The 14,914-nt window shown below is 37.9% G+C and overlaps 1 protein-coding gene across 15 annotated transcripts in view; it reads left to right on the top strand.

Annotated features, from left to right (window-relative positions):
• Window positions 1-14,677, top strand: part of LOC104607110 (calmodulin-binding transcription activator 2-like) — a 49,410-nt gene extending 34,733 nt beyond the window's left edge. For all 15 annotated transcript variants that reach the window (XM_088902277.1, XM_088902276.1, XM_088902272.1 and 12 more), the window contains 7 exons: window positions 1,099-1,375; window positions 6,118-6,386; window positions 6,896-7,297; window positions 7,460-8,154; window positions 9,697-10,279; window positions 12,740-13,048; window positions 14,117-14,677. In XM_088902277.1, coding sequence (XP_088758403.1) covers window positions 1,099-1,375; window positions 6,118-6,386; window positions 6,896-7,297; window positions 7,460-8,154; window positions 9,697-10,279; window positions 12,740-13,048; window positions 14,117-14,206 — 2,625 coding nt within the window. In that variant the 3' untranslated portion in view covers window positions 14,207-14,677. The remainder of the gene's footprint in view (window positions 1-1,098; window positions 1,376-6,117; window positions 6,387-6,895; window positions 7,298-7,459; window positions 8,155-9,696; window positions 10,280-12,739; window positions 13,049-14,116) is intronic.
• Window positions 14,678-14,914: the final 237 nt, after the last annotated feature.

Raw genomic sequence — 14,914 nt, 5'->3', positions numbered from 1 at the left:
CAGTTGGAAAAGTGACCAGCACACTTTCCCTGTTGTACGTGCCTAGGACTGGTTATTTGATTAACTAACAATTGACATTTGTTGAAGAAAAGGGGAAAAAGGAGAAGGAAATCTTAGGGCTGGAAAAGGATTGGATAGAATCTGATATAACTAGACCCAAATTTTATCTGTTAATATACCAACCGAGGGCTGGCTCGTTGGTGTGTTAACTGGTTTATTCCTGCATTGACGCGGAATCGAATCCTGCAACCAGCACTTTGGGGAAGAAGGGGTAAGGGGAAGTTATTAATGGTGCATGGCACCGAATACCAAAAAAAATTATCTGTTAACATATGGAATTTTGGATTCTAATAGAATCTTATCTGTCAGATCTAAAGCAGACAGATTTAATTCAGATACTGAATACAATTAATAAATTAAGCTAAATACTATCATTTAAAAATAGCTCCTATGAGACTATACTAATTGATGGAAGCTAGTTTTATGTAGATATATACGTACATTTGAATATTAGCAGATTCGATCTTATTGAGCTGTCTTGGGGTTAGTCCTTATTTGATCCAATTATAAACAGATAGATTACAGACCACCTTAACCAGATCAGATGTGAATTTGAATTCGGAGAAGCGATTACCATTTGTAGCCCTAAGAAACCTCTATGTCATTACTACTTGAATGCTTTATTTGGACCGTGTTAAATGCAGCTATTTTATTTTGTTTCCATGCTTGTGGAAATGGGGCTAGGATATCTTATCAGATTGGTGGGTGGGCCTAGACACAACGGTTGGGTTGCTCCCCTTATATCTTATCAGATTGTTTTGGGGTGAATCCATTTTGGGTCCAATTATAAACAGATAGATTCAGATCAGATGAACTTGAATTTGGACAAACAGGTACCCTTTACAGCCCTAAGAGAAGCTCTATGTTTCTACTAATTGAACACTTTTTGGACCATGTTAAATGTTACGTGTTATTTGATTTTTCCCTGCTTGTGGCAATGAGACTAGCATTTTCAGTTTAATGTATTTGTGAATTACTGAACTGTGGTGTATCTTTTCTCATGCAGTGTTGAATATTGACTGACTAGTTTTTCTCCAGGGGAACAGATCTGGCATCTCTCGCTTGTTAAGTGCAGATCAAACACAAACTGAAAATGCTCAGATCAGTTCAGCACCTTCCACTGCACAGACAACCTCTCCTGTTATCACAGTTCAGGCATCCTATGCATCAAGCCCAAGTACGGCAGACTGGAGTGGACAGACTCCATCTTCTGAATTTGAGGATGTGGAGTCTGGGGATGACCTAGGAACCTCTACTCTTTCTGAAACCATCCCTTGTTCCACATTCCAGAATGTTTCAGCACATGACACATCAGGTATACCTATATCCTGATATGTAGTAACTGTGGTTTATCCTTCATCAGCAATTGACTTTTATCCTTTTTATTATTTTATTATTTTCAATTGACATTGTTAAACTACCACCAAACAAGAAGATAAAACCATAATTGTCCTAGCTGACTAGGCACCTGCATAGGCTTTGGCTTTTTTTCATATAAAAATCTTGGTATTATCACCTACTAGAAAGTAGAATTAAGACAACATTTTATAGCTTGTGATGAAGTTAGGGGATAAAGCCCTATTGTGTTAATGCAAGAGGGAGATATAGGGAGAATATATGTGCAAGTGTGTTAAATCAATAAATAGGGAAAACAAACAAATTATCGGACAGAGCCCAAGGATAAAAAAATCGCAACGTATCGAGGTGTATCGGGAGCTTCCCGATACGCCCCTACAGGGGGAGTTTCGGGTCAGACCCTGGTTCAGGGGTAGAGGGGCCTTAAACCGACCCCTCTGAACCAGATTAAAGAAAAAAAACTAAAAGAAAGGTGGAAGTGAACCACAATACAGGCTGAACACCCCTACCGGTGTATCAGCCTGTATTGGTATTTTGAACCTTGATGGAGCCCTTGTTATGTTGAATGCCATAGAGATATAGAAGAGGAAAAATGTGCCGAGTGTGTTAATTCTGAAGGGAAAAGGATAAATGGGTGTAGCCACTGTTATGATTATAGTTAGAAGGACAGATAGATCATAGAAGTGATTAGAATAGGAGTTGAATTTCTACTGCACTCAGCATATTACTTTTTCATTTTTTTGAGAAAAGTAAAGTGTAATTGTATTGAAATAAGTATAAGTAAAATGTCCTTTGTACAAAGAGAATAGTCTGTACAAGTCAAGAGGACCTCAAAAAAAGTCCACTTTCAAAAAGAGCCATAAAAAATACCATCTTTGAAATTGTGATTACAGACAACAAGTTCCTTATGACACCTAGAGCATGATTGATGACTTCAGCTTCAGATGAAGTAACGTGATAAAAAATTCTGCTGTTCCTTTCACTTCACAAAACCCAGAGAATTGCCAAAGGAACAAGCTTTCCCCTTATTGGAAAGCAAAGCTTTCACTGAGGCAGGCATACACCAACTCAGGTTTAGGGCCTTTAAAAAATGTCTCCACACTTCTGTGCTGAAGTTGCAATGTAAGAAAAGGTGGTTCGAAGACTCAACATCCACCATGCAGAGACAGCACCTTAAGTCATTACAAATGAAACCTTTCTTTAGAAGCACTTCTTTGGTAAGAGTGTAAGACATTTCTCCCAGGCTACCACCCAAACAAACAACTTGACTTTTGAAGGAGCCACTGTCCCCCAAATGCCTGACTAGGAAAAGAAGCTTCCTGTTCTCCCACAATGTTATTATACATAGACTTAACAGAAAAGTCTCCTGTCTTGTTCCACTTCCACAATCTAGCATCTTGAGAAAGCAGGTCTATTTGTTGATTTTGTAGCAGGTTAAGTCTGCTACTGCCTTACTTTTCCATTGCTGTCATGTTTCCCTTAAATTGATATTGTAGCTCTTTAAATTGAAAACTAGACTATTACTAGATCTTCCATATAAAAATGCCAAGGCTAGGCGCAAATATATTACCCTTACTTTTCCATTGCTGTCATGTTTCCCTTAAATTGATATTGTAGCTCTTTAAATTGAAAACTAGACTATTACTAGATCTTCCATATAAAAATGCCAAGGCTAGGCGCAAATATATTACTTTTTGGTAATAAAATAAAATTTATTAAGACAGAAAAAAAAAAGAAGATACAAGAAGGGTGACCAGAAATCACCTGAAAGAAGCCTAACATGGAACAACACAACTTTACTTTAGACCACAAAAAAAATAGAGCTAAAAAACCTCACTGCATCCAGGATAACAAAACACCCAAGCCCAAACTCCCCTGGCATCCATTCTAACTGTAAAGTTAAATCCACCATTCGCAAGAAAATCCCTTAAAGCCCTCTAAAAAATTTGAATATCCTTGGAACTCAATTTACAATATAAAGTCTCAGAGCTATTAAACAGTATAAATTCTTTGCTCCTTTTGCTGATTCTCTTTGACTTCTTTACCTTCTTGATAAGCCCAATTCCAAAAAGCCCTCCTTTTAACCTGGCAAATATTTTCAAGGCCTTGACGGTTCAAACCTCTTTCTGATTTCTAAGTCTTCTTACTGTACTAGAAAATTCGTTAGAATCTCTTAATGTCTGAGAGCAATCACTGAATTCATTTTCATCAAATACTCTTTTCTAAATCTTTAAAGCGTCCTCCTCGTAAAATTTTCCCCACCCATGACAAGCAAACCCTGGGATCTACTGACCTCAATCTCTGTCTCCACTGCTTTTTCATCTTCTGTTTTGTCCCCACTCTCATGCCTTCCTTCTACTAGCTTTGTCCTATAGATCCATTTCTATTCTAAGCTTGAGTGCTTGTATCTCCCTGGTTCCCTCTATTCCTTCTTGAAAATATGCATCTTTCCTCTATCAAGCCCTACCAACTTCCTCACCCCATTCCCTTCTTGTCTAGTAAAAGCCCCTTGTCTCTCATCCACCACATATTCTTCTTCCACATCGGCCAACTTTTCCTCTTCTAAACCCATTGAGAAATCCCGTTTTTTCTTCTTGAGAATGCAAACTTTCCTCATCTTTTTCAACTGAAGAGGTTCCAACTCTTACCTGTTGATACCATCATATCTCTTGTGTACCTAGGTTATTGTCTTCATCACCTCCCAACGACATCTCTGGAGTCACACATTTACTTGTTTCAACAATTCCTCCAATTTCATTCCCATTCTTTGCTGAATGAAAGATCATCTTCTTTGCCTCTCCATCACAAGCATTATGGACATACTTGGTCGCAACCCATATGTAGCCATCACCTGAGCTCTCACTCTGTAACTTGTTAATGTGACCAGAGGGTTTTGAAGAAGGTGACAATTGACAATAAGTCCCATCTGCCATCCACCCCAAACTGGAGGCCACATGCATACTTTAACCTTCCACTAATCTCATCTCACCTCGCCTAAATATGTTGATCGATCGAGCTTCTACACACAATGGCCCATGCCCAATATTGATCATTTGATTATTAAAATTGTCATGTGACAAACCCTCATGGACCACCATCTGGCCCATTAATAATTTTACTACACATGCAACCACTCGCCAAAGCACGTGTGAGATCATGGTCAACTGAATTTCCCAACTGCCTTGGCTCAAGCTCACACCATGCATCTTTCCATTTTCCTTAAGCAACACACCCCACTACAAGGAGCATCAGAAGTCTGAACAAACATCTCAGTTGCAGGCACCTGTGTGAATTATTTTCCATGTACTGAATGAGAGGGACTTTGAAGCCTTCCATTTATGGTAATATGGCGCATTTCAACCTCCTTCCCCAGACTATGCTCTGATCTTTGGAAGATCATACACTTTCATTTGAATACACCAATCCGGAGTTACCACGTAAAGCAACCCATTCAAACTTTCCTTCCTGCTACCATCACTCCATAGAGAAGCTTCAATGGAGGTCACTAACCACATTCGAGCATACCTTCACTTTCCCAGGGATGCATTCAAGTCTTGCTCTGACTATCCTGATAGCAGCCAAATAGAGATCATCAAGAAAAACTTCTTCTGTTCGACACCTACAAACAGAGGCTAATGATTGAACTGTTTCTTTCTGCCACAAGTGAAATGGCAACCCCAGCACTGTAACCATCACTCCATCATCTGAGCAGATTTCCTAAGCATTTAAGAGCAGATACCATTTCAAAATCATCATTTGACCATCAAAAGTTTGGGTTGTTTCAGCTGCTAACTCCAAGGTGTCTTCATCAACATCTAACAGTGCTCTATGTCTGTCAAAAGGGGTGATTATAATATTGGTATTTTCAAATTAAAATGTCCAGAATATCCTCTCCTACCCTCATTCAATCTCACTTCTTGTTTGTTATAGATCATGAATTTTTCCTACCGTTTTTTTCTTTGCCTCTATCAACCACCAGCTTACCCATGCTGTTTCCAGTGGCTGAGATTATCTGTTTCTTTTCAACAGAAGTCACTATGACTGAAAGATCTCTTCTGTACTGTCACAACAGACAACCTGTTTTCATTATCTTTGCTTTGCAGAAACTCCTGAAGAGTTTGGGAGACCTGTCCCCAACCTGAGCTTCTCCTGCCTTCAGGCAAACACAGCAATTGTTAACCCCTTTGCCCAAAAAACTCATACAAAGATATGCACTTACCTTTTTGTTTACCTTTCTTTCACCCAATATCTTCTACTACCTTCATCTTTCAAATTCTTCTGGTCAAGATTTTCCCTTGCTGAAACAGCACATTGACCCAGTATTTGAACCAACGAATCTCTTCTCCAGTCAGTATTACAGCAGCCCTTGTCAACTCTGTAATCCTTAAAGTATTCAACCCCTTGATCGTCTATTCTATCTTCAGATAGCTTCTACATGTATATTATATTTGTATACATACAAAATCCTAGGCTAATCAAGAATGCAAAGGGCCTGCTGCAAATTATACAAAATATCGGTACTTATGCAGGACTATAGCATACTCGATCCCAGTACAAAACACTTTGCCGTACACCCTCATTGTATGCAGGGTTATAGTTTGCTTTTATATATTGGGATGCCATTTTTTTTTATTTTCCTGTGTACAATTCGTCTATTTCCTGAATTTAATCATGTGACATGTTGCCTCTGTTGCTTTTCAGGATTTTCCGAGTTATCGAGCAATTATCCATGCTATGCTGGAGCTAGTTTTGGCCATGATGCTAGCCCATCTATGTGGCCTGACATTCACAACTCAAGCAGAAATTTTACTAGCATGCATGGACAGAAGATTTATTTTGATCAGTCCAATGGTGCTGATATTATTACTCAAAAGCTTATAGATGCTAAGTTGGATCCCTATAGCATGGCCAGAGATAGCCTTTTTCCTGATGGGCACATCCAAATTGGGGAAGTTCCAAGGATATCTCAGGTCAGCCTTTTGCTTTCTAGTTATCCCTCATAGTGATTTTTATAGTTCTAATTGTATACATTAATATATAACATCTTGAATCAGAAAGTTCCATTTCCATGAACTTTTATATATTAGGTTTGATGTATGAATATTTCCTGTTATTCCCCATGTCTAGCTGCTTTCTTAGATGGGGTCTTCTTCCTTTGCTTCATTGTCTTTACTGGTAAAATCTTTTATATGGCAAGAAGCTACAAACCGAGGGCACTCCCATGAATGTATAGGAAGGCTTTCATGGTGATTAGTTATGCCCATTAAGAAGCATAGATATTATTTGACATGCATTGGGACATGAAAAATCACTTTGTATGTCTTGGTGGAGTGGTAGACATTATTATTTTTTAGGAGCATCATATGTTTTAGTACATTGCTCATGTCTTTCAGGAACATCAGAAAAATAGACTGCCTGGCTTGTAGAATGTCTCCCCTGTAACAAGAGTACTATAAATAATGCAAGTAATGTGTTTCAGGTGGAACAAGGGAATGATCTCCAACTATTACATCCTCAGTTTCAGAGTAACTCTGGGTCTCATATAATGGTTGCTGGTAATAACCAATTCTTAGCATTTCAAAATGATGCTCCAGCAGTTGGTCCATATAATGAAGAATTAGGAGAGCTAAAGAAACTTGACAGCTTTGGAAGATGGATGAATAAAGAAATTGGTGGGGACTGTGATGATTCCTTGATGGCATCAGACTCTGGTAATTACTGGAATACTCTTGATACTCAGAATGGAGACAAGGAAGTATCAAGTTTCTCACGCCATATTCAATTGGACATTGATTCACTTGGTCCTTTCCTTTCCCAAGAACAGCTGTTCAGCATTCACGATTTTTCACCAGATTGGGCTTATTCTGGGATTGAGACAAAGGTAATTTGTATTTTATTTTTTGATGACTTGGTTATCATATTCGTCACAAAGTGAAATTTTCATGTGTGTGTGTGGTCATTGTCTTCAATTGCTAATGATTTATAAATCGATACTTACAATGTGTTGATTTTACCTGCAAAAAGTTAATGGCTATCCTTTCAGGTTCTGATATCAGGTACATTCCTGAGTGACGCAAAGCACTTTACAAGTACAAAATGGTGCTGCATGTTTGGTGATGTTGAGGTTTCTGCTGAAGTTTTGACAGATAATGTCCTTCGATGTCAAGCACCACCACATGCTCCTGGACGTGTTCCATTTTATATCACCTGCAGTAATAGATTGGCCTGCAGTGAAGTACGGGAATTTGAATATCGTGAAAAGCCATTAGATGTTTCAGTAGCTATCAGAAGTGATCCAGAAGATGAGATGCGTCTTCAAATACGTTTTGCAAAAATGCTATATCTGGGATTAGAGAGAAAATGGTTGGATTGCTCTGTTGATAACTGTGATAAATGTAGACTGAAGAAAGATATATATTCAATGAGGACTGATGATGAGAAGGAATGGGGGCAGATTGAGAAGGCTTCACTGTCTTTTGATGGAAATCATGAAAATCCTAGAGATGTGTTGATCCAGAAGTTGTTGAAGGACAGATTGTATGAATGGCTAGTCTGCAAAGTTCATGAAGGTGGCAAAGGGCCACATATTTTGGATGATGACGGCCAAGGGGTCATTCATCTTGCGGCTGCTCTTGGTTATGAGTGGGCCATGGGTCCCATAGTTGCTGCTGGTGTAAGTCCTAGTTTTAGAGATGCACATGGAAGGACAGGACTTCATTGGGCAGCATACTTTGGGAGGTCAGATTGTTACCTTAAGCATTTTATTTCTCAAGTTCTGGTTGAATTTATCTGGATAGTGTTATACTTATTTTATAAGCGATCAAAGTATTCAATTGACATGCATGTATATCCTCTGCAACCCTGTTTAAAATCTGAATCATCTACTGACCTGTAAATGGGAGTGGGTCAAATCAAATGTTCCAACTGATGATTGACACAGTGACCTGTTGTATCATAATTAACATAATTTAGTACTAAAAGAAGCTCATAAAAAATATAGAATACCAAGCAAATGAGAATAAATCTATGTTAATGAAACAGAGAAATATCATAAATCTAATCTAAAGATGTTTTGTTGAGCTAAAATCCTGGATGACTATCAATCATGAAATCCTGGATCTCTAGAATTCAACAAATAAATAATTGATTCTTAAGAGTGCCAGGGTTAAAGTGACATATGCCACAAAAAACTCAAGAGTTAGGGTTTCGAAAGCAAACCTGAGCTAAAAATGGCATGCTAAATTTACTTTCTTTGGAAGAATAATTGGGGGTAGCAAGAAAAACCTATGAAGCTTTGAACAAAAAGATTAAACTGGAACTGATAAGAAATTATGAACTCAAAATGAATGAACCAAGGAAAAAAATACAGATATAATGCAAAGCAGTTTTTTTGGGTTGTAGAAAAAGGTGAAAATTATAGTCTACCCCACCTCACAAATTTTTATTTATTTTATTTTGCAAAACCCCTACTTATCAGCCACCTCCCCCCCCCCCACGGAATTGTGTCAGTTTCCCCCACCTGTCACTGTTACAACCAGTGACAATTTTGGGAGGTGGGGGAATCAATAATTTGCCCTAAAAAAGTGATATAAAGGAAAATATGGTTGCCATTAAGGGATTGTGGATTTGTTTGAATTAACTCTGTATGACTTGCTACTGTTTTGTCAATGTTCATGACTTCATGTTGTAATGAACAGCAAGATGAGACCAAAGAAAATGATAAGAGGGATCCCCCATTAAAAAAGTACCATGACTTGCCACTGTTTTGTCACTAACCAAATACTAGAAGCATGAGAAGAAACGAACTGCCTCTTGTACTTTGTCCACCATTAAAAAAAAACATAAAACCACCATGGGAGGAGCCATGAAACATCAGCAATAAGCAACCCAGCATCTTGGATATGTGCTTTAGTTGGGTAGATTGAGGATTTCAGCTGATGGTTAATTTGAAAAGAAATGTGCCCAAGTGGGAAAGGAAACGAAACTTGAAGTGGGCAATGGATTGTTGATTTAATGTTTAAAAAATGATGGATATTAAGAATGGTTTGAAGAATGAGGGGAAAAGGAATAACTAGGAGCTTACCTGTTTGCTGACCACTTTCTCTTCAGCATATGAACATAATCTTAACTTCCACATAGACGACTGCTGTTAATAAGGTCCATAAAAACTTGGTAGTTAATATCTCCTAAAACTCTCAGTTTTAAACATGTATTTGAACAGACATCCTTCTTGTACCATCATTTTTAACCCTGCCAAGTGTCTTGTGGATTTGTTATCAGGGAGGAAGCTGTTGTCAAACTTGTAAGATTGGGAGCAGCTCCAGGTGCAGTGGATGACCCAACTCCAAAATATCCTGGAGGGCGAACAGCTGCTGATTTGGCATCAAGTAGAGGGCACAAGGGAATCGCTGGATATTTAGCTGAAGCAGATTTGACTAGCCACCTTTCTTTGTTGACTCTTAGGGAAAGTGTTATGGACAGTGTCGCTGCCACTATTGCAGCAGAAAAGGCCATTGAGACAGCGAAGGAGCAGAGTGTGGTTCCTCTAGATGGAAGCAGGGAGGAACAGTGTTCCCTGAAAGGATCACTTGCTGCTGTTAGGAAATCAGCTCAAGCAGCTGCTCTCATTCAAGCTGCATTCCGTGCCAGATCATTCAAACAGAGGCAGTTAACCAAGAGTAATGAAAATTCTGAGATTCCAACTGATCTAGTTGCCCTTTCCTCCTTGAAAAACAAGCCCCAAAAGATCGGCCATTATAGTGATTATTTGCATTCTGCGGCTGTAAAAATCCAGCAAAAATATCGTGGTTGGAAGGGGCGTAAAGAGTATTTAAAGATACGCAACAGAATTGTAAAAATTCAGGTGAGGAATTGTATTTAGTTCTTTTCCGTCCTTTTGTTAAGTTATGTGCTTCATATTGGATTCAATGATAAATTTCTGAGTACTTAGAATTTACAGGTTTCATATTTAATTTACCAAACTGCAAAAAGAGATTTAGTTCCATAGTTTAGTTTATGTATTTGGGTACGTTATATAAAAATAAGGGGGCCTTGATTCAATAATTGGCCTGAAATGATATTGCTTTTAATCATTTAGTCAATATCTTGTTGGATTGATGCCAATTTAAGGTAGATATGGGATAAAATAATGTGGACTTGAAACTTATGTATTAAAGTACCTCATCATGTGTGAATCTGCAAGTCAAATTGAAATCCAAAATAAATTGTATTCTATATTTATCTTAACCTTAAATTCTTCAGGTTGCAATTTGAATTTGTTAGTTTTCTATGTAGCCCTGGTAGCTTAGACCTGAGAACATACTGAGATTGAAGCACTATTGAAACTGTAATTGTGATTCCCCATAGTGGGGTTTTGGAAAGAAAAAGACTGATGGAAGGCTGGCCAGTGATGCAGCAGTTTACTGGGGTGCTTGACATGTTGCCATCTGTAGACCATTCTCTATACAAACTAAAATTTTTGGTCTTAAGAAAAATGTGTTTCCTAGATGTAAGTATTAAATCAAATGAAATCAAACATAAAAATAATTATAGTTAAAAGCAGGATATTTGGGAAGGGAACTTTTTTGCTGCAGCATGGAGAACCCAGGATGTTCAGCAGTAGAGGGAGTCTTCAGAAATTGGGAAAGAAATTTCTTATCCTTGTACTCCAGGTCTGTTAGCTTTGGTGACTCAACCAGGACAGAAAATATGGGCAGTTCTAGAATGTCTAAGGTTGGCAAGATCTCAAATTACAGAGGAATAATGATAAAGGGCTAAATTCAGAACAGAGAACATGTTATGGGCATTTACCAATATCAGCCAACAGTGTTGCTGATGGGCTAGCAAAACAAGGGATGAATAGAAGTCAGTTGTGCTGGGCTTTAGGCCCCCAGGCTAGCTGCCTATTATGGCTGCTTGGTATCGCTGAAGATCCCCAAGTTTTGAAAACAGATTCTCCTTACAAGCCTACACTACGATATAGCTGAAACACCCTAAGGTTTGAGGTGAAGTATGACATGCTCATTAAGCAACACCTTATATATAAGGCTTTTGCGATTTGTGCATATACATAATTACATACTAAAGAGTGTACACTTTTTATGCCTTGTGAGGTGCAACCTCATGAACATGCAAATTGCAAAGTGGTTGTTAAGAAAATATACAGACCTTGCTATCTAATGGTTGAAAGCATGTTTTGTTTTGCTTGACTTTCAATATCAACTGGGATTAATGCAAGTTCATGCTAGTGGGACCTATAATAGAGCACAAAAGATATATATTTAGTTTTATATGGTATAAATTTGCCATCCCTTAACAATTCTTGGTTCTTGTTGCAATACGGTACTTGGTCATACCAAGTACCACATTTCTAGGTTTTTCCATTTATTGATTAATTAAGTGAATGTTTAAACCTGTATACCTTAGCTTAAAAGACTATATTTCTTCTATCTTTTAACACAATAAAGACCCATATTAGCCTCTATCTTGGTATGCATGTGGTACAAGATATTGCATCATTAGTTCTGTGGTGCAATTTTCATGATGCCTATTGCACCATCAATAATTTTCGTCACTATAGGCATTTTCATCAATTTTCTTTTGAGCAAGATAAATAGATAGTTTGTTTTAATAAATTGTTGCAAAAATTAGAAGCTTTGGAAATATCAGAAGTTTCATAAATTTTAGCATTATTTGTATTCCAAATATGGATACTTGGCCCAAAAGCTAAAGGTTAAAGCATGTTATTAGCATACTAGACACTTGCCTTTATCAGCGTTTGTATTCTGCATTTCCATAACGGTTACTTGAGGAGCTGCTGTCTATCCATATCCCTGTACTTGTTGGGTGTCAACCAGTGCATAACAAATACTTTTGAGGTGCTCTTCTGTAACTAGAAATGACACTATGTATTAAAATGCTGTAGACTATATTTCAATTTTTCATATACACATCTCATTGGCCAATATTTTGGGATTTAGAGTTTCTGCTGCCAGGCCTCATAGTTAGTGCAGGAATGATTCTCCCTCAACATTTTAGAATGTGCAACTTTATCTTTGAAATACAATAACAATCATACATTTTTTCCTTTTTGTGATAGTGCATCAATTGGAATCTCTGCCTTAACCATCCTTTTGATCCTATCATCAAGTATTCTTCAGAAATATGCTTGCTCACAACGCATGCTTTTCTATCGTATATTTTGGACAAGATGCACTTACATAATATTATAATTTGATGTTCTAAACTTTTATGCTATCATATATGCTATAACTTATTGGGAAATGCTTGTTATATTCATTTTTCTGCTTTGTTTCCTTTTCAGGCACATGTTAGGGGACATCAAGTGCGGAAGCAGTACAAAAAGGTTATATGGTCTGTCAGTATTGTGGAAAAGGCTATATTACGGTGGAGGCGAAAAGGAACTGGACTGCGCGGGTTCCGCGCTGAAAAAGCAATTGGAAATGTAGAAACTGACCTCGGGAAGTCTGATGAGTATGAGTTTCTCCGCCTTGGTCGGAAACAGAAAGTTGCGGGGGTGGAGAAAGCTCTTGCAAGAGTTCAATCTATGGTTCGTTACCCGGAGGCTCGTGATCAGTATATGAGACTGGTCACAAAATCTCAAAACTTAGAGGTAAATTTGCATTTTGTGTAGTAGTAGTTGGATATATGCCTATAATTTGACACAGATACTTGATGATGGTAGCTGTCACATATTTCTTTTCCTGACATCTTTTTGTTGATGAGTAGCTGATCAAGAAACAAGTTCCCATCCTCAGGACTCTACTATTTCCTCTTAATGAAGAATGCTAAGGTAGACTATAGAGAGAGGTCTCCAACAGAGACATTACTAGGGGTCCAACTCATGTTAGCCCAACTTGGCATTTTATACAGCTTCCGATTTGGGCGGCTGGGCCCATTCAAAATATGACCAAAAACGCTACCGAAGCCCACCCAAGTTGCACAGCCTTAACCCTCAGCTTTTTGGGATTGGCTATAGGAATGCTGGCTTGTCATTGTGCTCTATCACGGGCCTTTTTTTCTGCCAAATTGCAAGTTCTTAGATATTTCCTTACAACTTCTAGGCATGTTTCTTTGGTGTTCCCCTTGCTCTTTTTGAGCCTTCTACTTGCACCGAAGTCCCTGTCTCATTGGCAAATATGGTGAATTGTGTGGATTTGTTTGCTGGCCTGTTAGCTATATTGTGGATAATTATTTGACGAAGCACTACATTTGGTATTTTCTATGGTTGGGTTTAATTTTCTCAGACCAAAAATCCGGCACATTATCAAGTTTTCAACTGGTAAAGTCCTTTCATATGGTGTAATATCAGATAAGCTCAAATTGTAAGGGATCACAGCTGGGCGTTCTTGTATAAAAGCCTAAGGATTGTTTCTTTCGTGAAGCCACAGACTCGTATACATCATTTATTTTGTACTCGATAAAAACTATTTGTCTTGTATACTACAGGGATTGTTCAAGATTTTTAGTTCTGAGCATTACTGGAACGAACTTAATATCTCCTAAATACAACAGTGATATGTGTGATGAGGAGTTCTAAGGATTATATTCTTTCTGATTTCCTTGTTAATGAGAAAGTATTATACGTTCCCTTTTTTTATGTATAGCGAACATTTTTTTTCATCTATGGTTGTAGATCTATTGAAAATTATCTAATTTTTGTTTTCGTTTTCCATTACAGATGAGAGATAAAGGGAGCAGCACGTCAAACCAAGTTCAAACTTCAGAAAAGAGTACAAATGAGGATTTACTTGCACATATGACGGATTAAATGTTGACAGCCAACCAAATTAGCGTAGATATTTTCCCAGCAAACTAAAATTCCAGGCTATTCAACCGACGCCTCTCTCAGTTCGATTGTAAGTATTGTACATGTATGACAGATGACGTGCGATTTTCCTTGTAAGAGAACGGGTTGTTGGAAATGAACGACTCAATGACTGCAGAGACAACCAGATAGGCGCTATAAATTGTTGTACGGTTGTACCAACTACTAAGTTATGTATCTCGCCCATGTCTTGGGCATTTTATTTTATACACTTTGACGAGATAGAGCTGTAGTTAGTTGCTTTAGTGATAATGCGATGCTCTCCTGTAACCAGTAAAGCTTAACCATATAGCAATTTGAAAGAAAATTCGTCTTTCTTTTCTGGTTAACAAATGATGGATGCATCACGGGAATTGTAGAATATATTATATATTCCTTGTGTTAAATAGTAAGAGATCTGGTTCTGGTAGACAACGCCAATTCTTTGTTGACGTGACGTAGAGGATATGTTGATTCAGGTCTCGAGGGCTGAAAACTTGTTAATTATAACCACATATGTGGTTAAAATGGTGGAATATGTTATATGTCTCATAATTGACATCAAATTGCACCTTAGAAACAGCAATTAAATGGATGTGAACGTATTTTACTTTGTGATTCAAAAGCAGAGGGTGTTATTTAACGTGAATGCTTTTGTTTTTCCCGCATCTA

Source organism: Nelumbo nucifera, chromosome 3 (assembly GCF_055504915.1).
Source record: "Nelumbo nucifera cultivar China Antique chromosome 3, China Antique-T2T, whole genome shotgun sequence".
Classification (NCBI taxonomy): domain Eukaryota; kingdom Viridiplantae; phylum Streptophyta; class Magnoliopsida; order Proteales; family Nelumbonaceae; genus Nelumbo; species Nelumbo nucifera.
This window is presented reverse-complemented; position numbering and strand designations above follow the sequence as displayed.